This window comes from Myotis nattereri (assembly GCF_964212035.1).
Source record: "Myotis nattereri genome assembly, chromosome: 7".
NCBI classification, from domain to species: Eukaryota; Metazoa; Chordata; class Mammalia; order Chiroptera; family Vespertilionidae; genus Myotis; species Myotis nattereri.
The window spans coordinates 21,503,439-21,528,892 of record NC_138082.1 but is presented as its reverse complement, the minus strand read 5'-3'; the positions used below and the strand labels follow the sequence as shown (position 1 = coordinate 21,528,892).

General features: G+C 53.6%; 1 protein-coding gene across 2 annotated transcripts in view; it reads left to right on the top strand.

Annotated features, from left to right (window-relative positions):
* The window catches only part of TNS1 (tensin 1), a gene marked incomplete at its 5' end in the record, with an annotated part of 198,147 nt that overhangs the window by 101,291 nt on the left and 71,402 nt on the right, over positions 1–25,454 (top strand). The window contains 13 exons of one of the 2 annotated variants that reach the window (XM_081095421.1): positions 40–90; positions 6,098–6,147; positions 8,184–8,364; positions 10,272–10,322; positions 11,440–11,562; positions 11,990–12,054; positions 13,534–13,617; positions 17,254–17,366; positions 17,751–17,811; positions 18,083–18,158; positions 18,756–18,885; positions 20,649–20,714; positions 21,834–21,950. In XM_081095421.1, the coding sequence (XP_080951547.1) occupies positions 40–90; positions 6,098–6,147; positions 8,184–8,364; positions 10,272–10,322; positions 11,440–11,562; positions 11,990–12,054; positions 13,534–13,617; positions 17,254–17,366; positions 17,751–17,811; positions 18,083–18,158; positions 18,756–18,885; positions 20,649–20,714; positions 21,834–21,950 (1,168 nt within the window). The remainder of the gene's footprint in view (positions 1–39; positions 91–6,097; positions 6,148–8,183; positions 8,365–10,271; positions 10,323–11,439; positions 11,563–11,989; positions 12,055–13,533; positions 13,618–17,253; positions 17,367–17,750; positions 17,812–18,082; positions 18,159–18,755; positions 18,886–20,648; positions 20,715–21,833; positions 21,951–25,454) is intronic. The other variant, XM_081095422.1, reaches the window with a different exon arrangement.

Below are 25,454 nucleotides of genomic sequence, written 5' to 3'. Positions count from 1 at the left end.
TGATTCCCCTTTCTTACTGTCTTGTCCCTCTCTCTCCAGGGAGAAGGAACCTTCCGGGGTGGGAACACTCGGAAAAGCCTTGAGGAAGACGTAAGTATGGGGGGGACGGGTAGAGAAGCGTGTGGCTGGGCTCCTGGTGCTCAGAGGGGCTGGGGATGGGTAGGTGATATCTCACACCTCTCTTGTTTGGTGGGGCGTCCCTTCCTCCTCTCCAGAGGGCAGGCAGGGTTGCCCAGCTTGGTTGCTGAGCAAGGGAGGAGGGGCTGGGTGAGCAGACCCCATCTACTTATACTCTGGGCCTCAGTCTTGGCCGTGGCCTCCAGCTCAGCTGGGTCCAGAGCACTTTTGCCCATCACTTTGTCAGGGTGGGAGTGGGGAGGAGGGTGGGCTTTGTGAGGCCTGGTTGGGTGGTGGGTGAGCAGTCACCAAGGTGAGGGCAAGTAGAATAGTCAACACTGTAGGGAACCAAGGGCAGAGATGAAGAGGAACTCTTGAGCCCTTAGAGCAGTGGTTCTCAACCTTCCTAATGCCCTTTAATACAGTTCCTCATGTTGTGGTGACCCCCAACCATAAAATTATTTTCGTTGCTACTTCATAACTGTAATTTTGCTACTGTTATGAATCATAATGTAAATATCTGATATGCAGGATGTATTTTCATTGTTACAAATTGAACATAATTAAAGCATAGTGATCAATCACAAAACAATATGTAATTATATATGTGTTTTCTGATGGTCTTAGGCGACCCCCGAGAAAGGGTCGTTCGACCCCCAAAGGGGTTGCGACCCACAGGTTTGAGAACCGCTGCCTTAGAGGGTCATCAGATCTTGGGGAATTGCATGCTCTGCTTCTTTGGAGAGAAAAAATGCAGAATCCTTTGTGTGGCTCAAATGCCATTGATTCAGGAAGAACCTGGAAGGTGGGCCGACTGGTCCATGATGCTACTACTGCCATGCATTTTTGCTGGAAGTCAGTGAGCACATTTCTTAAGTGGAAGGACCCAGAGGAGGGTATCGGGAGCTCTTGTCCTCACACCCCAGGAGCCGACGCCCGACCGAGTTGGACCTTTTTCTTCCTTCCTTTCTCTAACAATTTGCCCCTGTGCTGGCCTCTCCATCCTTGCCCGCCTTGATCTGCAGAGGAACAGGGAGTGGTTTTGGCGGTTGGCACAGGGGGAGCTGTTGATGGCATGAGGCCCTATCATCTGACAGCTGCCTGACCCATGGTGGGGAGGGCCCAGAGGGAGGTGCTGGGGCAGCAGGAGGCAGCTTCTGCAGGCGGCAGCACTTCTGCGGTGAGCCCACCGCCACTGCCTCATTACCAGGGGCAGCCTGCACAGCGAGGGGAGGCGTCCTCGTTCTCCGGAAGAGCGGAAGCATGCCTCTCAAATTAGTGGGGAAGGCTCTGCTCAAGGTAGGAGGGGTCCTGTGAGCATAGGTACACGCGCTGGAGAGGGGCCCTTGACCGAGTTTGTGATGTTTCTGGGGCTGGAGTGCAGGGGAGAAATTCATTTTTTGTGTACCTGCTATTGAGGATTAACTAGCGTCATGCACGCAAAGCACATGATATATGCTCAATAAATGGCGGCTGTCTTATGACTGCTATTTTGACTGAGGGCCAGGAGCTGGGCTGGGTATATTTTGATCCCCATGACAGCTCCTATGGCAGATGCTGTGACCCCATTTTGTAGATAAGCAAACAGAGGCTTGGATCTGGTGTTGCCAGGACTCCCAACCTTGGTCGGGGGGGACAGGGTGATGGTGTGTGAACCAAGACCTTTAGCCAATGGTCTACAAACTCTTGTAAGTCAAGTCCTAGAGCTGCTGCTCCCACACCCCAGCCTGGGTCTGACGGACCCCGGAAGGTAAGGCTGCAGTAGGAGAGAGTGAAGTTAGACATCAGGAAGAACTTTTTGACACGTGGGTGTGTATGACTTTAGTCCTGGGGAAGAAAGAGGTGGCTGTTTAATTGGGACTGGAGGTTTTATTTAGGAGAAAGTTGTGTTGATCTGGGATGAATGTGTGTGTCAGGGGTGGGTAAGGGTGGTGTCCTGTCTGGATGTGGGAGGAGAGACCAGCGGTGTTTTGGTTGTTAGTCTAGTTTAAGGAGTGCATGAAAGGCAAAGCAGGCTCCAGAATGGCCTGCGTACTGCAAAGAAGGAGAGGAAACCCAAGTTTAAGGTCCCAGACATCTGTTGTGGGTTGGATGACCTCAGGGTGATTGAGTCAGTCCCCTGCCCAGCGGTGGGCTCCCTGCAGTCTGCCGCAGGTGAAGGGACCCGCTTTCAAGGTGACATGGCTGAAGTCCTGGGCCTGCCGCTGGGACAATATGCCTGTTTTTTTGAGCTGTTTTCCTGTCTCTGGCCCGTGGCCCAGGATTCAGGGCAGGAATGGCTGTTTTCCTCTGACTGCTGGTGTGCAGTGGAGTTCGTGGATGGTGTGCTGTGTCGCACTTTGTTTTGGAAAAATCCAGGCTGGTGGGCAGGAAGGAGAGAGGAAGGGGTGTGGCTGGAGGGGCTGGTGTCGGGGGAGGGGCGGCCACTGCTCTCAGAGGAGACCTAGGAATGGGGATGGGCTCCTGACGTAGGCTGGTCACCAATTTCTGGCTGCCTGACATGGCCCCTGATATTGCTTACACACCCTCCTCCCAACTGTGCCCCCTGGGGACTGGGGCTCAGGAAACAGCTTTTCTTTTGGTCCAGGGCTGTTGTGTTTGGTCTGTGGACCTCAAAGGAAGGCAGGACTCTTCCCACACAGTGGTTGCTCTAACCAACCCCACCCAGGTCCCGGGGTTCCTGCTCCTTGCTGTATGGCGGGGAGAAGGTTGATAACAGAGCATAGGGTCATAGTCTTTGAGCGCTCGGGACGGCTGAGCGGTGATCAGCAGCGAGGACCAAGGCAAAAAGAGTCGGCTGGACCTGTGGTAGGAAGGGTGAGGGTTAGACATCAGGAAGAACTTACCGGTAGTAAGAGAAGTAGGACCCTGTTTTGGTGACGCTGTGGAATTTCCGTTAGTGGTGTCCTTTCAACAAAGGACAGACTATTTTGGTGACAACAATAGGGGAGAGTTCTGCTTCGTGCACAGGGAATTGGATCAAAAGTCCTATTATTGATCTATGTCCTGGTAGGGGCTGGGAGGAAGTTCGAAGCCCTGTGGAGAGAGAGAGCTTTGAGAGCCTCAGTGAGGAAAAGAATGGGATGACAGGCAGACAGAGAGCTTAATTTTCTTTTCAAAATAAAATCTTTGTAGTACTCTTTGTAGAGCCATCTGATAGTTGTCCCTAAGGGCTCTAAGTGGAACAGGTCAATGATGTAGAATCACATGAAACTGTGCTGGACCCATTTTACAGAGGACTCAGTGAGACCGAGGGGCTGCCGCCGCCAGGGCTCCGGTGATGAGTACCTTTCTTCATAGAATAGAAGCTCTCTGAGGTCAGGGCTCCTCCTCCCCTGGGCCCCTGGTGCCTAGAACATTGCCAGGCACACAGCCTGCAGCACTCAGTGAAAGTTTACTGAAAAAGGCAGTGAGCACGGAGCTGGGTGGCAGAGATGACCACATCTCTCCCCCGTCCCCCAGCCCTCTTGAAAAGGGCCTGCATGCTGAGGCATGCTGGAGAACGCCCGTTTCCAGCCGTGTGTGTGAGGTCACCTGTGTTTTCTTGAGCGTTAGGTTGTGTTTGCTCACAGCCCGCCCCTGCTCCCCCACCCCCGCCCATTCGTGATTCTCTGGTTCTCCCTGTGGCTCTGTGTCCACCGACACTCGGACGTGTCACCCGTGCACGTCTGCTTTCTGCCAGCAAGTGTCACATGCCCCCCAACTTTGCAGAAAACAGGAAGCCCCATCAGTTAGAGGGCAGCCCAGTGATTCATCAGCGGATGACCATCCAGCTGTTCGTCCCCATCCTCTGGTGGGGTCACTGTCCAGGGCAGCTTCGCCCCCGCCCCCCCTTCCCTGGCCGGCCTGCTGGAGAGAGCAGGCTTGGACTTTGCCTTATCACCTCTGGAAGCGGCATGGCCAGACTCGGTTGGGGCCAAGCTTTTATTTATCCTCCCTGGCTTTTTTTGGGGTGGGGAGGCTAAGGAATGTGGAGTGTTGTAACGTTGGGAAGGTGGGGGGGTGGGGGAACGGGAGCCAGTTCTCCTGCCCTTCTCATCCTTCTCACCCCTGTGCTGTGGAAGCTCCAGGCCCCCTCAGCCCCCCAGCCCCCTGCCAGGCCCGTCTCAGTATCCCCTTGCCTCCCTGTGCTCCCTGTGCCTGGACCTGTGGTCCTGGCCACACCTCAAGCCTTGGCTCCAGTTGTGGCTTCCAGTTGTTTGAAGCAGCTGTGGTGGCCTCCTCCAAACGTGGCTGTGGATCCGTAACAGATGAAACCCGAGGGGCTATTTATAGCGGGGTGGCCCTGGGCCTGGAGCAGGGCCCACGCCTGGGGAGGCTCAGCGACTCCTCGTCAGGGCCCAGCGCAGTGGAGAGAGATGAAGTGTTGGGTTTCTGCGTTCCGCTGGGTGGGTAGTTTTGGAACAGCCTGGTTTGGGCCTTGAAAACCAAACACAACCCTCCTCACCCCCCCCCCCCCCACCCCCCCAATGCCTGACTCATGCAAGCCCAAGTCCTCAGGGCCAGGAGAGCTGCGGAGACAGAAGCTTTCTGCCCTGACAGACAGCCCCACTTAGCGTTTCCTCCTGCTGCCCGCCGAGGCCGAGCTGCTCTGGGCTGGGTGGGAGCCCAGGCAGAGGAGACTCGGGGTGCAACTTGCTCCCTGCCGATGGATGGGGAGTCCTCTTAGCGGGGCTGCCCTGACTTTGGGCTCAGCTGGGAGCTGGGCCTCCAGGCCCACCCCGTCCCGCCTCGGAGGATCTGTGGGGCCTGGAGAGCGCTGAAGGGGGTCAAGCCTGAAGTTTGAGGGTGAATCCTGACAGTCGCCAGGACTTGGGGGTAAGTCACTGTTGCCTCAGTTTCCCCACTCATCGGCAGATTGCGGTCCTGTCTCCTCCAAGAAGTGGTTGCAACTTGGTGGTTGGGAAAGGCTGGCTCCTGGGAGGCCCGTGAATGCTTGGACAGTGCCAATACGCTCAGAGGGCTTGGCTGGGCCTGGGATTCTGGGTGTTGGGTATCCGATTCTGCATCGTGTGAGGTGGCTGAAAGGATGGGCGGTTGGAGGTAGAAATGATGCAGGGGTTTGATTTGGAGGTGAAGGTTTGATTGTATCCCTCATTGCCCTTATAATTGTACTTGATGTAATAACAGTAACCACAGATATGTCACTGTTATATGTGTAATTCCTTTTCATTTTCAAACAACCTATACTCCCACTTTACATGTGACATTCCAGAGGCTCAGAGCGTTAAGTAGGAAGGCTGCCCAGCGGGGTGCTGAGGGACAGCCTGGGCTTCCTCACTGTGTCGTTGGTGCCCTGGCATGTTTTGGACACCAGCGTGGGTCCCTTCGCCTGGTTTTGTATAAGTCGACAGCCCTGGAAGTGGGAGGGGGTGAAGGGGTAGCAGACGATGGGCGGTGGGTCCTCGGGGGCACGATTTGCTGCCTGAGCTGCTCTCCGTAGGTGCACGTTGTGCTGGCCGCCCTGTTTCTAAACCTCTGATGGAATGACTCGTGTTGTGTGGCTGCTTTAAAGAAGAGGAGTGTGGCACGGCGATGGTCGGAGGAGGAAGGTTTAGAGCTGGAGAGAGGGTGCCATCACCCACCTTTCCTTCTCCCGTGCTTGCAGTCTGTATCCTCCCCTCGGGGTTCCTATTACGATGGCCAGTGAATCGAGATGAGATGAGTTTCCAATGCCAGTAACTGTTTTATTGAGTGTGTGCTCAGCACAGATGGCACCAGCCCAGGCGTGGCACGTTTCTCAACATTGGGACTCCTTCCTCGCCGGGGGCTCACAGGCTCGCAGGCACACTCACGTGGAATTGGCATAGACTGCTCTTGGCTCTGGGTTGCTTTGTTGCTGTGGTGTTAGGGTGCCTGGGCTGGAATGTTGGCAGAGAAAGGAGAAGTGGATCTGCGTTTGCCCGTGACCCCGACTGCGCCGGTGGACAGCCCTCAGCCTGCCTCCTCCACCATGCTGCTTCTCTTTTCTCTTTTCCAGGGCTCCATCAGAGTCACCCCGAGTGTCCAGCCCCCTGCCCAGCCCGTCAGGTATGCCTGGCCGGTGGGGGGCACAGGGTGGGGGTCCTGGCAGTGAGGTCACTGTGGGAGTTCCTGGCAAGTCATGCCTTTGGGTCTCCGAGACCGAAGTCATAAAGCCAGTGGTAGGAAGCCTGGGCAGCCGTGGCACCCTCCCTGGAGGGTGTGGGTGGATGCCGCTTGGAAAGGGTCATGCTCTGGGTTCTAGCTGGAAGCCAGCCTTGAGCCGAATTCTTTACGTACCTGTATGATTCATCTAGTCCTTGCAACAGCCCTGCAAGGTAAGTGTTTTCTTCCCGTTTGGCAGATGAAGAAACAGTTTCAGAGGTGGCTTGTTAGAGGTCGCACAGGGTCCTTGGTGGCTCGCGGACACAGCCTCTTTTCCCTGCGCCCAGCTTCTCTCTGTCTCACCTTCACCCCTGAGGCTCCAGAGATGAGTGAGAATCTGGCCCCAGGAAGATGGGGTCCCAGGGAGAGGGGACCTGGTGTGTGACTGAAACCCTTAGCAGGTTGTGGTCCAGCCACCCGCTGCCCTCCATCCTGATCTGCTCTTTAGAAGATCCCCTTCTCCCCCCACAGCTGAGAAGCACCTTGGGCGGGCGGGTGTGGAGTGCGGTGCTGAGGGGGTCAGGCGGTGGCGCTGTTTTGCCTGGCGCAGGCAGTGACCTGAGGTAGGAGCCCGCCTCAAAGAAGCTCATCTTGGGGATGAGGGATGGCCGGGGCTCAGAGCTCAAATCACACTGGACCTTACTGCAGCCACTGGCCCTTCCAACACTTGGTCCCTGTCATTGCCACCATGGAGAAACCTCACATCGCCCCGGCTCCCCCATCTCCAGACCCCATCTACAGAGTTGGGCTCAGAGTTAACCTGGTGGAGACGGGATTCCGCCCTACTTCTTGGGGATTCTCCCCCGTGCTGCCCCATCCCTTTGAAATACCCTGGTGGTATTCCTCCTGCTGCCCTCCAGTCTCAACTTTACCCCGCTGTAGTGACAGGTTATCAAAATGAAATGTGAGTGTTGTCCACCTCGGACAGAGAGGGGAAGCCAGACACTAGGAGACTGCTGATGGGTAAGAAGGTGTCGGGGTGGGGAGCGTGTGTGGTGCCCCCAGAAGCTACAGGGCTTCAGAAGGGAATTCCAGCATCTCAAGATCCATCCCCCACTTCCCATCAGCACCCCAGTGGGCCCTTGGACCCTCCCCCTGGAAGAGAAGCTGGGTGAGGTGTCAAAATGTGAGCCTCTACCTCCCCTCATCCAGTGCCCAGTTCAGGTGGCTCTCTACTTTCCACGGAGCTCAGATGGTGCTGGGATGTCGGGGGCTCTGCACCCTCTGCTTCCTGGGCCCTTAGCAATCAGGGAGGCCACTGCCACACAGCGCTGGAGTGTGGGAGCTGCCAGAGGTGGGGATCGAGCCAGGGAACAAAGGGCAGGAGGTGGCCTGCCTCCGGGGAGGGCTGGAATGTGTGCTGTGGTCTGGCTCACCTGGAGCCCAGGTGAGCGTGTCACCTGAGCTGCCCCTTCCCCCGAGAGGCCTCCCGCCCACTCCACAGCTCTGAAGCTAAGGAGGGCAGCAGAAGACTCAGCCAGGGAGCTGGGGAGCACTCACTCAGCCTCTCTTTCCCCTTCCACAGCTGTCCCAGGAGCCTTGGAGACACTCCGCCAGACCAGGCTGCAGTGTGTCAGGGAGCAGAGCTGGGCTCCTGGGTTCCTGGCCAGCTCTGGCCCTGGCTCTGACCTCTAGGATCTGGGTGAAGGCAGTGCTGAGAGAATTGATGGGCACCTGGGATTGGTGTCATCACCATTTGGTTCTGACACAGCCTGAGATCCTTGCCAGCCCCTGCCCAGCTCTTTCTCTCCGGCACCCCAAGCTGGCCTTGCTGGCTGCACTGGCCTTGCCAGGGGAAGCCTCTGACCTTGGCTCTGGGTCTGGGAGCAGCCAAACCCTTTGGGTTGGATGTGGGGGCCATGCACAGTGTGTAGGGGGTGCAGACATCTGGTCTTTGCCCTGGGGAACTAGATTCTGATCTACAGCCCCCTCTCTGCTAGTCTTCCCAGAAACATGAGTGTGAGCCAGACCATGGAGGACAGCTGTGAGCTGGACCTGGTGTACGTCACAGAGAGGATCATCGCCGTCTCCTTCCCCAGCACAGCCAACGAGGAGAATTTCCGGAGCAACCTCCGTGAGGTGGCCCAGATGCTCAAGTCCAAACATGGAGGCAACTACCTGGTGAGGATGGGCCTCTCGCCACTTTGCCAGCGCCCCTCTGCCCTTTCTGCCTGCCCCTCACTGCTGTGTTGTGTGCATGTGTATGTGTAGAGTGCATGCATGCGCGTGCATGTGTGTGTGTTGACCAGGAGGAGAGAATAACAATAAGAGCTCATGTTATGGAGCGCATACTATAAGCCAGGCCTTGTTCCAACTGCTTTCCGCATATTTAACCTTCAGGACAGCCTAGAAAGCAGGTTTTGTTAGAGCTCAGAGAGATGGGGTATTTGCTTAAGTTCACAGTATCAGGAAGTGGTGGAGCTGGCACCTTGCTGGCACCTATGAGAAGTCTTAAGGCAGAGTTGTGGCAGAGGCGTCGTAAGGGACCTTGTGTTTCTGACATGGGGACTGTACCTGGCCCAGAAGAGTCACCTAACAAATGTAGGCCACTTTACTGGGAGGTACATGTGACTGGACCAATAGACGAGACTGTGCAACCTTCAGGGGCTGCCCTTGGCTGTGTGAGCAGAGGTGGCTGTAGGAGGCTGTATTAGGTCCCTGGGGCTGCTGTAACAAATTACCACAAACTCGGTGGCTTAAAACAACAGAATTTAACTTTTCATAGTTCTGGGGGCTACAAGTCCAAATTGAGGTATTGGCAGGGCCATGTTCCTCTGAATTGTGTAGGGGAGCACCCTGCCTTGCCTCTTCCTGGCTGCTGGTTGCTCCGGCATCCGTGGTGGCCCCCGGCTTGTAGCTTCATCACTCTGATCTCTGCCTCCATCGTCACAGGACCTTCCTTCTTTCCTGTGACTCTCTGTGTGTCCTTTCCTCTTCTTATAAGGACACCAGCCATTGGATTAGGGTCCACCCTAAATTCGGGATGATCTCATCTCTAGATCCTTAACTACTTACATCAGCAAAGGCCCTATTTCCAAATAAGGTCACATTCTGAAGTTCAGGGGGATGTGAATTTTTGTGGGACACCATTCAACCCACTACAGACACCCATCCATCAGCTATGTCAGACATTGTTAAGAGCTTGGTTTGAAACTTCAGAAAGTCCTGGGTTCGAATGCAGGCTCCGCTCTTATTAAGTAGCTGATCTCGGCCACTTAGCCTCTCACTAAGCCTTAAGTTCCCCATCTATAAAGTGAGTCTAATAATACTACCCATGTCTTATGGTGGTTGAAAGAATGAAGCCAACTGGTAGATGTAAAATTCTTAGCATGGGTATGGCAGGCTGTGGATACTCTAGTGGTAGCTGTTGTTCACATAATAAACGTGTTCCATTATGGGGCTCAGGAGTGGACTAGAAGCCATCTACGGTCCTTCCTGACTTTGGGAATCCAGGATTTCATGGGACTCTGTGCTATGCCACCCTCCCTCCATCCTGCCTATACCAGACCGTAGGGTCGTCTTTTCTCCCCAGGAGGCAACACAGTGGTCTCTGAGTTTCCTAGGCGGTGAGGTAGAGGTGGAGACGGGAATTCCAGAGATTGGGGGATTCTCATGGGCTGTGGTTAGGTGCTGGAGAATGTCTTCTGGGAGAGGATGTCAAGGGTCTGAGAGGGCTCACCCAGGACAGTTTGTATCCTCTGATGGGGGGTGTCTGACCGCAGAGCCATTGCATCTTCATGGGGTGAGTTTCTAAAGTCCACCTGTGTAATGGAAACTAGAGAAGGCCAATGCTGAACATGGGACCCGAGACCGGTTCCATCCCCTTCTCATCTTTAGTTCTGGACGTCTGCTCACAGAGGGGAGTGGCTGAGAGTCTGTACTTCTCCTCCCCGCCCACCCCCCTCCCCATTCCTGAGAACCTATGGTTGGGTTCCTGTTGATCCCAGCTCATGTGTGGGTGGGATCTCCAGCAGGGGCGAGAGCAGCATGTGAACCCCTCCACCATTTCTTCCTTTTCTTCCTTCTAGCTTTTCAACCTCTCTGAGCGGAGACCTGACATCACGAAGCTCCACGCCAAGGTGAGCCCATGCTGAGTAGGGTGAGAGCGTCTACCCGCTTGGGAGGGGAGATAACAGACAGTCCCCCTCGCCCCTCGGGTCCCACGTCAGAGTCTTAGGGAAAGTGCTGTGACAGATTGCAAAGCCTATTACAGTGCCATCTTCTCCTTGGATAATGGGAAAGAATCTATTCATTGTTTCCATAATACGAACTACAGAAAGCAAAGCTCGATGCAGTGATTTCTACCCAGCTCTGCCTCCCTGGGGAGCCCTTAGGATCTCTGGGAGAGGCTGGAGCTGTGAGATTGTTAGCTTCTTTGAAAGGTATCTTGGCTTTAGACTGGCTAGGAATGGCCGACGTGGACCTTCCCACTGCCAGCTCTCACTTGCTCACCCTGTGGGCCGTGGGCCGGGCTCTGCGTGGTGCCTGCTCCCGGCTCCTGGATTCTGGTGCCGGTTGCTGTGTGACCCTGGGAAGGTGACACACTTCTCTGGGCCTCAGTTTGCACCTCTGAGAGTGGACGGGCTGGATTAGGTATATTCTCTGAGCCCTTCTAAGCAGAAGTTCTCTTTTACTGTAAAGTTCTGTGAGTTTAGAAAAGTTTTGAGGAGCTGGAGACTGGGGTTCAGATCTGCCTTCTGTCTCCTTCAGCTTCTCTGGGCTGGCCTGAAAAATCAATGGTGTGTGTGGCCAGGGCCTGGAAAAGAGCCATGAACAGCCAGGAACCCTTTGCTCTGCCCTCGCCCTGAGCCAGGCCTTGGGGTTGTCTGTGGGAGCAGAGCTTGGGGGCATGCTGGGGGCACCATCACATTTTGAGGTCAGAGTCATGTGGAAGGGACCTTGCCTTTGTTTTACTCACACATGAGAAGTTGAGGCTAGGAGAAGGGCCGTGACTGGCTGGGGCCCCACAGCAAGCCAGTGTCAGAGCTGAGACTCAGGCACAGGGTCCCTGGTCCTGGCCATTGTCCTATCCCTCCACACCCCCACCTCCCAGCTGGGCTGATAGGCAGGGCAGGAACCAAGGCCCAGCTGCTGGTGGCCACTGCCCGGTACTAGCATGTGGAGTGTGTGCTGCCCCCACTGCCCTGGCTGACCGTCTGGGCTTCTGCCACATATCACTCCTGGCTTGGGCCGCAGGTACTGGAATTTGGCTGGCCTGACCTCCACACCCCAGCCCTGGAGAAGATCTGCAGTGTCTGCAAGGCCATGGACACTTGGCTCAACGCAGACCCCCACAATGTTGTCGTTCTACACAACAAGGTCAGAGTCGGCTGCAGGGTGTGAGAGTGTGTGTGTGTGTGTGTGTGTGTGTGTGTGTGTCCGTGCGTGTGCATGCCCATGTGTGAATGTATCCTTGGGTGAGGGTATCTCCTGGCCTGTATCATTGGATTGTGTGAGTGTGGAAGTCTGTGTATTCTCCTTTCTAGGGATGGTAGATCCTGCCCCGGGGCCCCCACAGGAAGTGTGGGGCCCTCAAGTGTAGTGGGTGATCATCTGTGTTTCTTCTCTTTGAGACTCAGTTGCCCACCCTCGTCCCTCCCACATATCCCCTTCCTCCTCCTGGTCTCCCTTAGAGCCACACCCTTCTCTCCAACCCCTGCCCCCTTCCCTCCAAGGCTCTGGATGGGCACTGGAGCAGTAGGCCAGCCTTAGAAATAAAGACTTTTGTGTTTGGGGGCTCTTTCAGGGAAACCGAGGCAGGATAGGAGTGGTCATCGCCGCTTACATGCACTACAGCAACATTTCGGCCAGGTAAGAGGGCCCCCGAGCCTCCTGTTCTCTGCATATTGACCCACCCACGATTTCTCCCTTCCTTGGGGTGGGAGGATAAAGACGGAGGGCGTCAGAGGTTCTTAGGATGAGGAAGGAAGGTGCCTGTCACATCCTAGGAGCCTGTGTGTGGAGGGCAGGAGAGAAGAGAGTCCATTCTCCCATTGTCCAGCCTTGGGAAATGGGCCCATCTGTGATTACCCCATCCAGCCAGATTCTTGGGGCCACTTTTCCTTGCCAAACTGCCTTCTGTTTTCCTGGGTGAGCAGGGAGGGTGTCCAAAGGAAATACTGGATCAGATCTGGGTCCAGCAGAACCGTCTGGGAGTTATATCATCCATCCCCCTGTCCCTGGCCCGCAGGGCCTGTTCCCACTTAGGGGTTTGGGGCAAGACTAGTAAACCAGCAGTGCCTGTTTTGATTCCATTTTGCAGAGAGGCAGAGGGATCCATCCACTCATTGGTTTATTCTCTCGACAGTAGTTACTGAACAGCCACACACTGTTCTAGGTGCTGGGATACAGCAGTGGGCAGAGCCAGGCCACTGTCCCACGGACTCTAAGTATATAAGCAAGTGTATCCATAATAGCAGGTGATAAGATCTGTGAAAGAATGGAGACCAGAGCATGACAGGGGTCAGAGGAGGCCTCTGGAGAAGACGATAGTTGAGTAGAGACCCGAATTAGGTGGAGGAGAGCGGGACCGGCTGAGTCACATAAAGTCTGGGAGGGAACTTCCCAGGCAGAGAGAGGAGGAAGGGACAAGGCCTGTGGCGGGAATGCCATGCGAGGGGCTGGCATGTTTTGAGCTGAGTGAGTGAGGGCATGAGGAGCAGGAAGTGAAGCCTGACGGGGGCAAGCCTTGTAGGACTCGATAAGAACTTTGGGTTTTTTCTAAGAGTGATGGGAAGTCGTTGGGAGAGTCAAGAAGGGGCAAGCTAGGTGATCGGTCACTACATTTTAAAATGATCTCTCTGAGCGCTCTGAGGATGGGTAGAGGGTTCTGTGGAGGGCTTGCCTGTAGGATGGCAATTTTACAGCTTTAAGAAATCCGTCTTAGCCTATTCTTTGCTTACTGGTGCGTACTCGCTGTGCACCTACTATGTGCCTACAGGCGCCAAGCTCTTCAGAGATGTTAGCCCACTTGATCGCCATAACAAACTTTGAGGAAGGCAACTGTCCCTCTCATTTGACATGAAATAAAAAAGAATCAGTTTCAGGAAGATTAAATAACCTGTCCTAAGGATAGTGCTGAAGTGGTGGACTAGTGATGGGCTCCCAGCTGTCTAGCTCCAAAGCCCCCGCACAGCACACAGGATTGTGAGCTGCCAGGGTGCTCTTTTCCTGAAAGCACCTCAGCACAGGGTGGCTGCAGGACTCTGCAGGTCTGGGGAGCGGGGAGGGGGCCGGAGGGGCCCTTGCACTTGGATGTTGGCTCCTCTCACCACCTGTCTTTCCTCCTAGCGCTGACCAGGCACTGGACCGGTTTGCAATGAAGCGATTCTATGAGGATAAGATTGTACCCATTGGCCAGCCATCCCAGAGAAGGTGGGTTACAGCCCAGTGCACATGTGTGTGCTCGCTATGTGTGGGGACTAGCCTCATGAACCCACGGGGGATGGAACAGCATGCCTCTGTGAGGGTGTACTAAATATGCATGTTCAGGGGCCAGTCTGGAGGGGTCTGAGATCAGGGACATGGGTGAGCCCATGAGCAGCTGTGTATGTGCCCATAGGTGGGCAGGGCAGTTGGCTCCTGAGGCTGGTACTGGAGAGCAGCGGGGGGCATCGGTGGGGGACACATTGGTTTGGGTATAAGAAGGCGGATTGTATGAGGAGGCAGTGCCATGCTTGGTCCTGGAAGCAGGATCGCTTCAGTGTTTGGATGAGTCTACAGGAAGCTGAGGTCCCTGCCGCCTGCCCAGGGAGGTCACATACACTCTTCATAACAGTCACTTTTTACTGGGTGTGCTTTAAAAACTTTATCGAGGGCACTCAACTACGTGGTCTCATTGGAGTGCACAACAGCCCAGGCAGGAAGCAGGGCAGGGACTGAGTCAGTCATTCATTTGGAAAATTTCAGGCAGTCTGCTATGCTCCAAACACTAGAGATATCTAGTTGAATGGGACAAAATCCATTGCCCCTAGTGAGGTGATACTCAACTGAGAAGGATGGACATTATACAGAAAATACACAGACAAGACAATTTCAGATCGTGATCAGTCCTAGGAAAGAAAGAGGATAGAGTGCTGCAGAGATGAGAGCTGAAGGGAGGGGAATGGGGCTATTTTAATGACTATGGCTAGGGAATACCTCTCAGAGCAGGGGAATTTGAGCCCAAAGCTGAATAATGGCCGACCTACCACATGACGATCCAGGGCATCCCCATTTTACAGGAGGAAAGCCTGAGCCCAGAGGGAAGGGATGTGACGTGGCCAGGGTCTACAGAGAGCAGTGGCAGAGCCAGAATGTCCTTGGGACCTCCCCTTGGCTGTGCCATCCACCATGCTGAGGGCTCCCCCTGGATTCAGCTCTGTAGGTTGCATGCTGTTTAGTGATGTCTGATTCACAGGAAGGCACAGGTAGTGTCAGGATCAGGTGGACCTTGGGGGGTTGCATGTGAGTGGGAGCCAGAATGGTGGAGTCCCAGGCCCAGAGTGGAGAACTGGAGAGTTGGACTCCGGCCTTCCCCCTGTGTGGCCAGACCTGTGGGCCCATCACACCTGTCTGTGATGTGTCACATTGGGCTACACGCTAAGGCTATGGTGCTGAATCTCTCAGGCAAGGTCTCTTGGGGCTTACCTTCTGGTGGATGACACCCACGGAAATTAGCCATCATGGTCATTTCAGAGAGTGAGAAGTGCTTTGAAGGGGGTGAACCGAAACAGACCATGATGGGCGAGAGAGTGATGGGAGTGGGCACAAGGGGCTGACTCAGAGGGACCGACCTTAGAAGGTGACGTGTGCGGTGAGGTTTGAGAAGGGAGAAGGAAGCATCTGAGTGAAGGGCTGGGGTACGGGGTCTAGGCCGGGAGGTCACAGTGTCCCATTGCTTTCCTAGCCCTTAGGAACACTTGGCCAGCAGGACCCCCTTGCTGCATGTCCTGGGGCTTCCCAGACTCTCCGGGTTGGGTGTCCCTGACTCACATCACTCGTATCTTGCTTGCCTTTCTAGCAGTGTGCTGGCACTGCTGGGGACGGTTTCCGCCATTGGAGCGGGAAGCCCTAGCAGAAATGAGTGAGTCCTCAGGCAACGCAGTGTCTTACAATTCGCACAAGACAGCCGGTAGGCAGCCTCAGGTCAGCTGGATCAGAAACCGGATGCCTTTATGTGCAGAAAATTCTGGCTAGGCTGCCAGACACAGCAGCTGTGGGTCCATGAGAGTGTTCCCAGGGAAGAAGTCTCAGGGAGGGAAGAGCTGTCATTCAAGTACCCTCTCCTCAGTCCCTGGCTTGACACTTATGGCTGTCAGCCTTGGTTATGAGACTGGCCCTTGCCCTTGAAGGATAAGGGTACAAATAGAGGAGCATGATGTTACCGTGGCACAACGTGGCTTGGAGAGAGCAGGCCGAGTAGTCACATCTCTGAAGCTGAAAACCTGGAGAATGGGGATCAGTGTTACCTCTCAGGAATAGGATTATGCAGGGATTCCACAGTGCTTGGTGTGTGTGTGTGTGTGTGTGTGTGTGTGTGTGTGTGTGTGTATACATTATCTGTGTCTGCCTTGCAGCTCGTATCTGCACCCACATCTGCTTATGGGTGGGAAATTCAGTTTGTTCCCAAATGTGAAAGTGCAACTGTTGGGTTTACCATGCATTCATTGCCATTTTCCCGCCTTCTTGTCAGTGTCACTGGTAAGGAATGAGGCCGTTGAGGAGAAGAGGGCAGGCAGAGAAAGAGGGAGGGGCTTGGCCTGCAGCTCCCCCATTCATTGTCACCCCACCCCCGGACTCATTGTCCCCAGCACACAGACACATCCTGTTGGCACGATCAGAAGTTCTGATAGGAACCCGCCATTCCAGGTTTCCGCTTTGAGTAATGGGGCTGGGGGCTGGGCAGGGGCCTGAATAGGAGCTGGTGCTGCCCATCAGATTATCTTGCTAGGGTTGTCCTAAGTGGCCCCACCCTGGCCCAGGGACAGAGGCCCACGGGCCTGGAGATATGCCAGGGAGTCAAGATATAGGAGGGGACTATTATCATGGTCATGCGGGTTCTGGTCTCACCCACTTCAAAAGCCCATGTTGGCTCCCTTGGAGTCTCAGATGCATTCTGATTGGTTCAGCTTGGCGTCCTCTGGCCAGTCAGAGAAGGAGGAAGTGCTGGCCAGTGGTGGAAGGATTAGCCTCTGTTCTGGCAGATGCATTGGAATCAGACTTTTTTCCTTCTCTCCCCATTCACTCTCAGCTTTGTGTGTTTTTGCTGTGTGTCTCTGGGAGGCTAATGAGCCTTTATGAACCTAATTTTTTCGTTCTGTTTAGAAGGAGTGGGATAGGTTAATCCTTCCATTCTTCTAACAAGATCTTTGTTAAAAAAATTGGGAGATGTTGACCCTAGAGATAGAAATACTTAGTGGAAGTTAGATATCTTCCAAAACCAAATGAAATGCTCTAGGTGGATTTTCATACACTTAGCATGATCTTAAAAAGTGAAAGACTATAATTATTATGCTCTTACTGTTTGCTGGAGTGTCATGTGGCTGGTGGGCCTATGTGGAGCTGACCCAGGGCCTGCACGTATAAATGTCAGTTTGGTTTGGGCTCAGTATAGGGGTGTCAGAGTTATTTGATAGTGGATCAGCCTGCCTTGTGTAGTAGTGAGCAGTTGAAGGATGCCTGTCAGGGATGTGTGGGAGGAATTTTGGTCCAGCAGGAGATTCCTGGGCTGGGAGTGAAGCAGGAAAGAGATGCTCACATTGACCACCAGGGGGCGCTGAAGAACCCCAAGTAGGGGGTTTGGCTTGACCCAGCTCCAGGTCTTATAGAACCTGCTTTTTCTCCCTACCCAGAGCTCCAGACAACAAGGGAGGACTGTGCTGGGCTGAGACCCCAGCTACCCGGAGGCCTGGGGGCATTGGTGGGGGCTAGGCAGGCAACCTAGGGCAGTGTTATGGTGGAAAAGAACATGGGATGTCTCGGCCCCGGTTCAGACCTCCTTGGCTGAAGCTGCCCCTGTCCCTGCTCCAGGTACGTGCATTACTTCAGCGGCCTGCTCTCTGGCACCATCAAAATGAACAACAAGCCCTTGTTTCTGCACCATGTGATCATGCATGGCATCCCCAACTTCGAGTCTAAAGGAGGTACTGACCCCAGCCTCTGGCTTCCCAGCCCCTCCTGTCTTCCTTCACCTTCTCTGAAGAGGCAGCCATGGTAAAAATATAGGCTTGGATTGGAGTCTCAATGGCACCACTTCCCGAGCTTTCTTTAGCCCCAGTCTGTCATTTGCAGAATGGGTTTGATACTTGCAACACCTGCTGGCAGATAGTGGATGGGAAATGTTTTTGTCAACTTAAAGTGCCTTTCACATGAAAAGCTAGTATTCCTTCCTCCGTCTCTTTCCATTTCTCCTTCATCTTTTCTCCTTCCCTTTCTCTCCCCCTCCTTTCTTTCTCCCCCACCTCCTTCACTCCTCTCCCTCTTCCCACCATTCCTACTGTTGTAGCTAACACCACCCTTCCTTATAGGGTGTCGGCCATTTCTCCGGATCTACCAGGCCATGCAACCTGTTTACACATCTGGCATCTAGTAAGTATTCCACGGGAATGAGAGTCCCGGATGCCAAAGCTCCGAGGCTGAGGACCAGGAGCAGGGCCGTATGTGTGTGTGTGTGTGTGTGTGTGTGTGTGTGTGTGTGTGTGTGTGGTGGTGGTGGCTGCCCTGAATCTCTTCCAGGAGAGGGCTAAGGGATGAAGTCGGCAAGGTTTCCTAGTAGCCTGGTGGCAGAGGGGCAGCAGGGAGAAAAGCACTGCCTGCCGCCTCCAGCTGTCCCTCTCCTCTGCCTGCCTCTTCCTCACAGCAACGTCCAAGGAGACAGCCAGACCAGCATCTGCATCACCATCGAGCCTGGGCTGCTCTTGAAGGGAGACATCTTGGTGAGCGCTGCCCCTCTGGCTCTAGCCCCTCCTCCTCGTTTGTTTTTCTCCCATCGCCTCTCTTCCTGCGCTCCTCCTGCCTCTCCAGACAAGACTTCATTCCTGGTGGGCCACCAGCCTGTAGGCTCTCAGGGTTCCTGCAAGGCCTTGCAGCCTCTGACAATGCTTGTGCATTCTCCGGCCTCGGAGTTGGATGCCCGCTGGGCTTACCTCTAATTCTGGAACAGCTCCAGGGAAATGTCTCCCAGTGGGAGCTCTTACCTCCTGGCTTCTTACTGGTGACAAGGACTCCCTCAATTCTAGCTTCAGCCCTTCCCCCATCAATTTAAATCCACTCCTACTTTTTCCATTCTGATCTGTGTGCAGGAAATTCTTGAGAGGCAGTTTTATCCCCATGGGATAAGACTGGCCTCCAACTCTCTGCTCTTCTAGAAGTTTCCCCAGAGGCTCTGAGATCCTGTTTGTGTTGGTGACCTCTCCCTCACTGGGTTTGGGGTGAGCCTGGGGGGCCCAGCCTTGGAGCTGATAAAGAAGCTCCCTGGGGCCCGGTTTCCCACCCGTGGGCACCTGATGGGCTCTGCTCTCTTTCTCGCCCAGCTGAAGTGCTACCACAAGAAGTTCCGGAGCCCAGCCCGAGACGTCATCTTCCGTGTGCAGTTCCACACCTGCGCCATCCATGACCTGGGGGTTGTGTTTGGGAAGGAGGACCTTGATGAAGCCTTCAAAGGTGGGCTCATTGAGTGGAGAGGTAGACCTAGCAAGGGGTAATTCTATCACAGGGTAGAAGAGCAATTTGGGGGGGGGGGGTGGCACGGCAGCAGTGAGGGGGAACTGTTTCTGAGGGAAGGGAGGTGGTCAGGGGGATGTCTCCCTTTGTTTCTTTTCTCCATTCTTTTGAGGTTTGGTCTACATCACATTCAGGACTGGAACATATCCACATCTATCTATCCATTCATCCATCTATTCACTTGTCCGTGCATCTACCCACCTACCCATCTAAAGTTATCCATCTACGCACTCATTAATCCAAATCCATCTATCCATCCATTTACTTATCTGCTGATCCATCCATCTGTCAATCCATCTTCTTACCTCCCATATACCTACCCATCCATCTACCCACCCATCTAAATCTATCCATCTACTCATCCACCTACCCACTTGTTCATGTTTTTATCCTTTTATCTATCCATCAATCTATCCATCCACCCACCTATTCAAATCCATCCACCCATTCATCTGTCCGTCCATCTATCCATCCATCCATCCATCCATCCACCAAGCATCACTTGTGTGTCTATATGTGCCAGGCGTGTGCTAGATCTTAGGGATGCAATGAGAAAGAGGTGAGTCCATAACCCCAGTCTTATGGAAGGATGAGACACACAAACATGACACTACAAAGTGATGCCTGCAGCGATAGAGACATGCACAGGCATGATGGGTGCCCCAGGGAGTGGACACCATCCTTGATAACTTCACAGTGTATGATGGTCTGTGTCCAGATTGGGCTCAGGGAGGGAGTGGAGAGCGGGGCTGGGACTTGGAGGAGGAGGGGAATGATCCCTTGTGTAGTCTGGCTGGTGTAGGAGAAGGATGTGCCCTGTGATGTGTTTCCCTGCACTGGAGGCAGGAAGGTAAAAGCAGAAGATGCTGTTATAATTATAGAACAGAATGAATGTTATCAATCTTAACTAGGAACAATAAAGGAATAGTTGACACAATAAAGGTGGGGTTGGTGAAAGATGGAAGAAAGGGAGGGGCACAAATTCCTTCTCCTACATAGAGGGAGTCAAGACACCATAAAAAATGGAAAGATCAAGCCCAGCTGGTATGGCTCAGTGGTTGAGCATTGGCCTATGAACCAGGAGGTCATGGTTCAATTCCCAGTCAGGACACATGCCCAGGTTGCGGGCTCGGTCCCCAGTGGGAGGCAGCCGATTAATGATTCTCTCTCATCATTGATGTTTCTATCCCTCTCTCCTCCCTTCTGCTCTCTGAAATCAATAAAAATATATTAAAAAGGGACAGATCAAGAAATAGAGGCTTAACTATAGTATTTAAAGTTTCAAATGTAATCAGTAGAATAAATGATGATGATGATGATGATAATACCAGACTTTAGAAGAAGGGAGGTAGGAGTAGTAAAGTGAGCCAAATTATTCATTTTCATAGTGGTGAATCAATGGGGATTATTTAAAACTGATGTACCTAAAAATAGTGACATAAAAACTGGCTAATATTTAGAGTCTTAGAGGTAACCACTAGTAGAACAAGAAATATAAATGGTTAGAAATGATTACCTCAAGTAAGTAGGACTGGGTCAAGGGAGGGCAAGAGACTTAATTTTATATATATTTATATTTCATATACATATATAGCTTAATATATTATCAATGTGTATGTGTATTTTAATCTTTTCTAGAAGAAAACCTTTTATGGAGTCCTTTTTAGAAATTGAGTGCCCATTTTGTTTTTCTCCTTTTTCAGATGATCGATTTCCAGAATACGGCAAGGTGGAATTTGTATTTTCTTATGGGCCAGAGAAAATTCAAGGTATGATTCAAATTAGAATTCATTCATCATTCACTTCTTCCCCTCTATCCTGGCCTGTTCCCACCCCTCCTTCACCATCCTCCCACTGATCTTCTCTATAATTGTCAAGTTACCTAGGTGATTGAAAAGCAGGCCAACAGTAAAAGATCTGGGTATCATAGTGGACCCCCAGCTAAACATGAACCAGTGACTTAATCTCTGGGTAATAAAAATAAAAAAGCAGACAGAGAGGCGCTGGGTTGGATAAACTGTTCTAGTCCATTAGGTCATCGTGCTATTATATTTAGAGACTGTGGGCCATGGAGGATGGAGGGTGTGGCTGAGGGGACACTCCAAGGTGCTGGCTAAACGATAGGCATTTCTGAGAACTGAGGTGATTCAACCTGAAGAGGAGAAGACCAATTTAATAATAGCCTTTCAGTCTTTAGACTGGTTATATGTGGAGACCAGTTGTTCTCCATCTTATCTGAGGACAGAATGGGAGGATATGAAGTTAGGTTATAGACAGGGGGACTCTGGATAGATTAAAGAAAGGCCTGCTAGCTCAGGGAGGCGACTCACCCAGAATGTCTGCCTGGCAGCTTGTGCTGTCTTCATTCTGGGCTTTCTCTGGATGTGTAGGAGGGATTCTGTCTCTCCCCTCAGATTTCTACCTAGAGTGGGGAGCTTCTTAAGTTGGGGGCAGGAAGATGGCCTGGGTGACCTTATGTCTTCTCAATGTCAAGGCTGTGAGCCCTACTTCTCCCACACTCCTGCTGACCTCAGGGGCAGACTCTGGTCTCTCTGCACTGCTCCTAGGACACAGAAAAGAAAGAAGCAGAACTCAGCAGAGGGTCCCCCAGCTTTCTCTTGGGGGAGGGGGTCTTCATTCCTTAGTGCTCTGTCCTGATTTACCCCTATGACCTGGTATGAGCCTTTTCAAGAATGCAAGAAACCAGACCCCTGGGTTCTCCGTCCAACTGAAGCCACTGGTCCCGCCCCGCCCCGCCGGGGTCAAGAAAATGAGAAGTCCCGTAGGGAGCATCCTTGGGGGATCTTGCTGGCTTCCTCTGTTTTTCCAGCTGCGGATCTCTTTTCCTTTTCTCCTCACTGTCTTCTTGCCCTTCCCGATCCTTGTAGGCATGGAACACCTGGAGAACGGGCCGAGCGTGTCAGTGGACTACAACACCTCTGACCCCCTCATCCGCTGGGATTCCTATGACAACTTTAATGGGCATCGCGATGACGGCATGGAGGGTAGGTGGGACCCGTGGACCCCTGTCCCTCTCCAAACTGCATACCCCCGCACACAGGGCCTGGGCTCTCTTGCTTGATGGGACACCATACTGGGCTCAGAGGGGAGGCAGAGGAGAGGTCTGAGGCACCTTGGAGAGCTCACAGTTCAGTGGGAGAAGATAAGGCAAACATGAGTGTGCTAAATAATGAAGACAGAACTAAAAAATGAAACTAAACAGCCACCTGAGGGTGTGCCATTGGTGCCAAATGAGTCCCTGGATGGCGAGTGCTCTGAGATTGGGAGGGGAGGTATTTTTATTAGCTAGAGTGACCTGGGAAGGCTCCTCAGAGGAGGGGGCCTTGAGTGGACCTCGAGGTACCCCCTGTGACGCCGACACAGCATTTGTTAGATTTCTTTTAAGTCCTGCTGCTGCAGTTCTGCAGCCTCGCTGCCTGAACTCTCTGGGGTCAGAGCGCTGGGAATGTAGACACAGCATCTAGGGCCTACAGGCTTTCATCGACAGCCAACGAAAATGTTTCAGAGCTGGAAACAAACAGATAGGCTCCACAATTTGCAAAGAAAATGACAGAATTGAAATTAATACATGTTTAGCTACGGAACCTAACATTATGTCAGATGGTCAACTGCAACTCAGTTCAACTCTTGAGAGCTATGTGTGGGTTATATTTTTTTATGTGGTTCATTTGAATATGCGATGAGATGCAGGGCGGGGCCTCCAAAAGTGAGCATCCCGGAGCTCTTGAGATGCCCTGCCTGGGGTTTGGCCACAGGATTGTTTCCCTGACTTGATCCCAGGACCATGGAATGTGGGAGCTGGGAGGACCCTCAGGGCCACAGGCCCAACCCTCTATCAGTTATCCGTCGGGGTAACAGAGACCCCCTTGAAGGAAGGGTCTCCTGATTTACCCCCATGATCTGGATGTGTCCTTCCACCAGCGCCCAGCCTATGGGCTTCTCCTTCCAGCTGGAGCTGGTTCTGGGGGTGCTGCCCTGAGCAGGGGACCTTGGGCCACGTGGCAGAGCTGGGTTAGGGAGAACCAGGCACCCGCACCCTGCCTCCCTCCTCTCTCCCAGGTTCTGGATTTGTGGACTCCACCCTCAAAGCCTTTTAAGCCTTTTCTTGCATAAAGATTTTCCTTGTGACCTTGGAGACACCAGCATGAGTGATGTGGGAGGAGGGCGGTGGTTCGGTTAGAATTTAGGGCTTGGTGAGGGCCTGTTGTTTATGCGCAGCATTGCAAAGCTGAAGGCTTGTCCTCAGACCCACCCTAGTTCCCTGTCCTTCCTCCCCCCAGGGGTGCAGACACCACACCAGGGCCTTCCCCACCCTGCGGAGGCAGCCCCCCAAAGGCACTACTTCTCCCCCTGCCCCCGCCCCAGCCCCCTCCACTTGTGCTAAGTGGCTGAGGATGAGGCAGAGGATGAAATAAATTAGTCTGAGGTACCAGTGGCTGCCAGCCTAATTGTTCATCTTCTGGGGATGTTTGCATTTTTAACAAGAACACTTGGCAATTTGAAGGAATTTTCAATGTCTCCCCATCTCTCCCTGGTGTGGATTCAATGCGATGATAAATGTAAAAACATTTGGTAAACTCTAAAGTGCCGGGCAAATAAAAGGTAACATAATTAAGGGGGAAGAGGAGCGGCTGTGGACGGTCAGGGCTTGGGACACTGGGCTGAGAGGGAAGGAAGAGGGAAGGCGGAACAGTGAGAGGCAAGGAAGAGGAGGGAGAGGCTGAGGGGAGGCCCTGGACTCCTCCCGGCCCCTGGCCTGCCTTCTTCCCTTCTGCAAACCCGCTCCCCTAGGCAGGGGTGGAACCAGAGGGACCTTTTGGCCAGTTAAAGGTCAGCTGTCCTGTAGGGACAGAGGGGCTCCTGTCTGGAGGCTGAGAATTGGCTCTATGCCTAAAGGGTGGGCAGGGGAGGCAGCTCACGCCCTGGCATCCTCTCCCCTGGCCTGGCCTGGAAGGGGAGCTGTGAGCTGGAGTGGTCACCAGGGCAGGCCCCACCTGTCCCATGGTGTGCTCCCTGCTGCTGCTGGGCCGCAGCGCCCACAGGGACAGGGAAGCAAGCTGTGAGCGGCCCTGGGGCGGGAGCAGGAGCCTTATCCCCATCCTGCCTGGGGTACTTCTGGCAGGCTCTAGATCCTGGGGCCCAGAGATAAAAGCATTTTCCTTTGGCCAATTCTCCAGGCAAGAGACGGAAAGCAGGAGGCCTGTGTCTGTCTCCCTAGCTGTGGACAAGTCCCTGTGCCCGTTTCCCCATGTGCCAGCTGGGGTAGGGGCCCCTAATCCCCAAGATTCTGGGGTGCTCAGGAGATGCTTAAGCTGGAGCGTGGGAGGGGGCCTGGCCGTTCCCTGGAGTGATGGGGCTGGGGGTGTCTTGGGGTGATGAGGCACCTCAGGCGGTTCTGCCTGTTCTCTGGGACGTGCTGGACCAGGACGGCCGGCTGCCCCAGGCACTGCAGTGCAGTGGGTGAGCAGGTGTGCTTCCCAGGTCGCCTGCCTGGGTCCAAATCCCAGCTCTCTCCTCTGCGCTGCATGTCTGGGGTCCGATTACTTAGCCTTCCCGTGGTCCTAGTGTCCTCATCTGCAAACTTGGGGCCGTAATAGTATCCGTGTCGTTGGGTATAACAATTTCCAGGAGAGGCAGGTTAGTGTATGGGTTAAGAATGTGGCCTCCGGAGTTAAACCACCGGGTTCAAATCCTTTGATAAGATGCAATCCTCTTAGGGCCTCAGTTTCCTCTGCTGTAAGATGGGGATTCAGTGAACAATTTTCTGGGTCAGCAGTTGTGGAGGGGCTGCCTGCTGCGTTTTCTCATGAGTCTCTGGCATATCAGTAGTTGCTGTGGCAGCATCTCAAGGGTCTGCAGGTAGGGCTGAGGGAGAAGGCCTCTTGGCCTTGGGAGACAGCTCTGGTTTGGCCACATGCCAGCTGTGGTGCCAGTGCTTGGTAGTCACCATCTCTTCTAACACAGGCACCTGGGAAGTGGGCACTATTTTTTAAAAAATATATATTTCTTTATTGATTTCAGAGAGGAAGGGAGAAGGAGAGAGATAGAAACATCAATGATGAGAGAGAATCATTGATTGGCTGCCTCCTGCACACCCCTTACTGGGGAATGAGCCCACAGCCCAGGCATGTGCCCTTGGCTAGAATCGAACCTGGGACCCTTCAGTCCACAGGCTGACATTCTATCCACAGCCAAGCCTGCTAAGGCAGGAAGTGGGCACTATTATACGGTTAGATGGGGGAACTGGGGCACAGAAGGCTTAAGTACCTTGCCCAGGATGGCCTAGCTAGTTAAGAGAGGATCTGAGTGTGAAAGCCAGCGCTAACCACTGAGTAGTCCCGGGTTGACTGGCATCTCCAGGGGCCTGTTCTGGGTATCTGGTCCTGTGGTCATAGCTGGGTCCCTGCTGAGCTTGGGTGAGTGTCTGCCTTCTTTACCCCCCCCCCCCACTTCTCACCCCTGGGTGGACCAGATCACCCTGGTCCTGC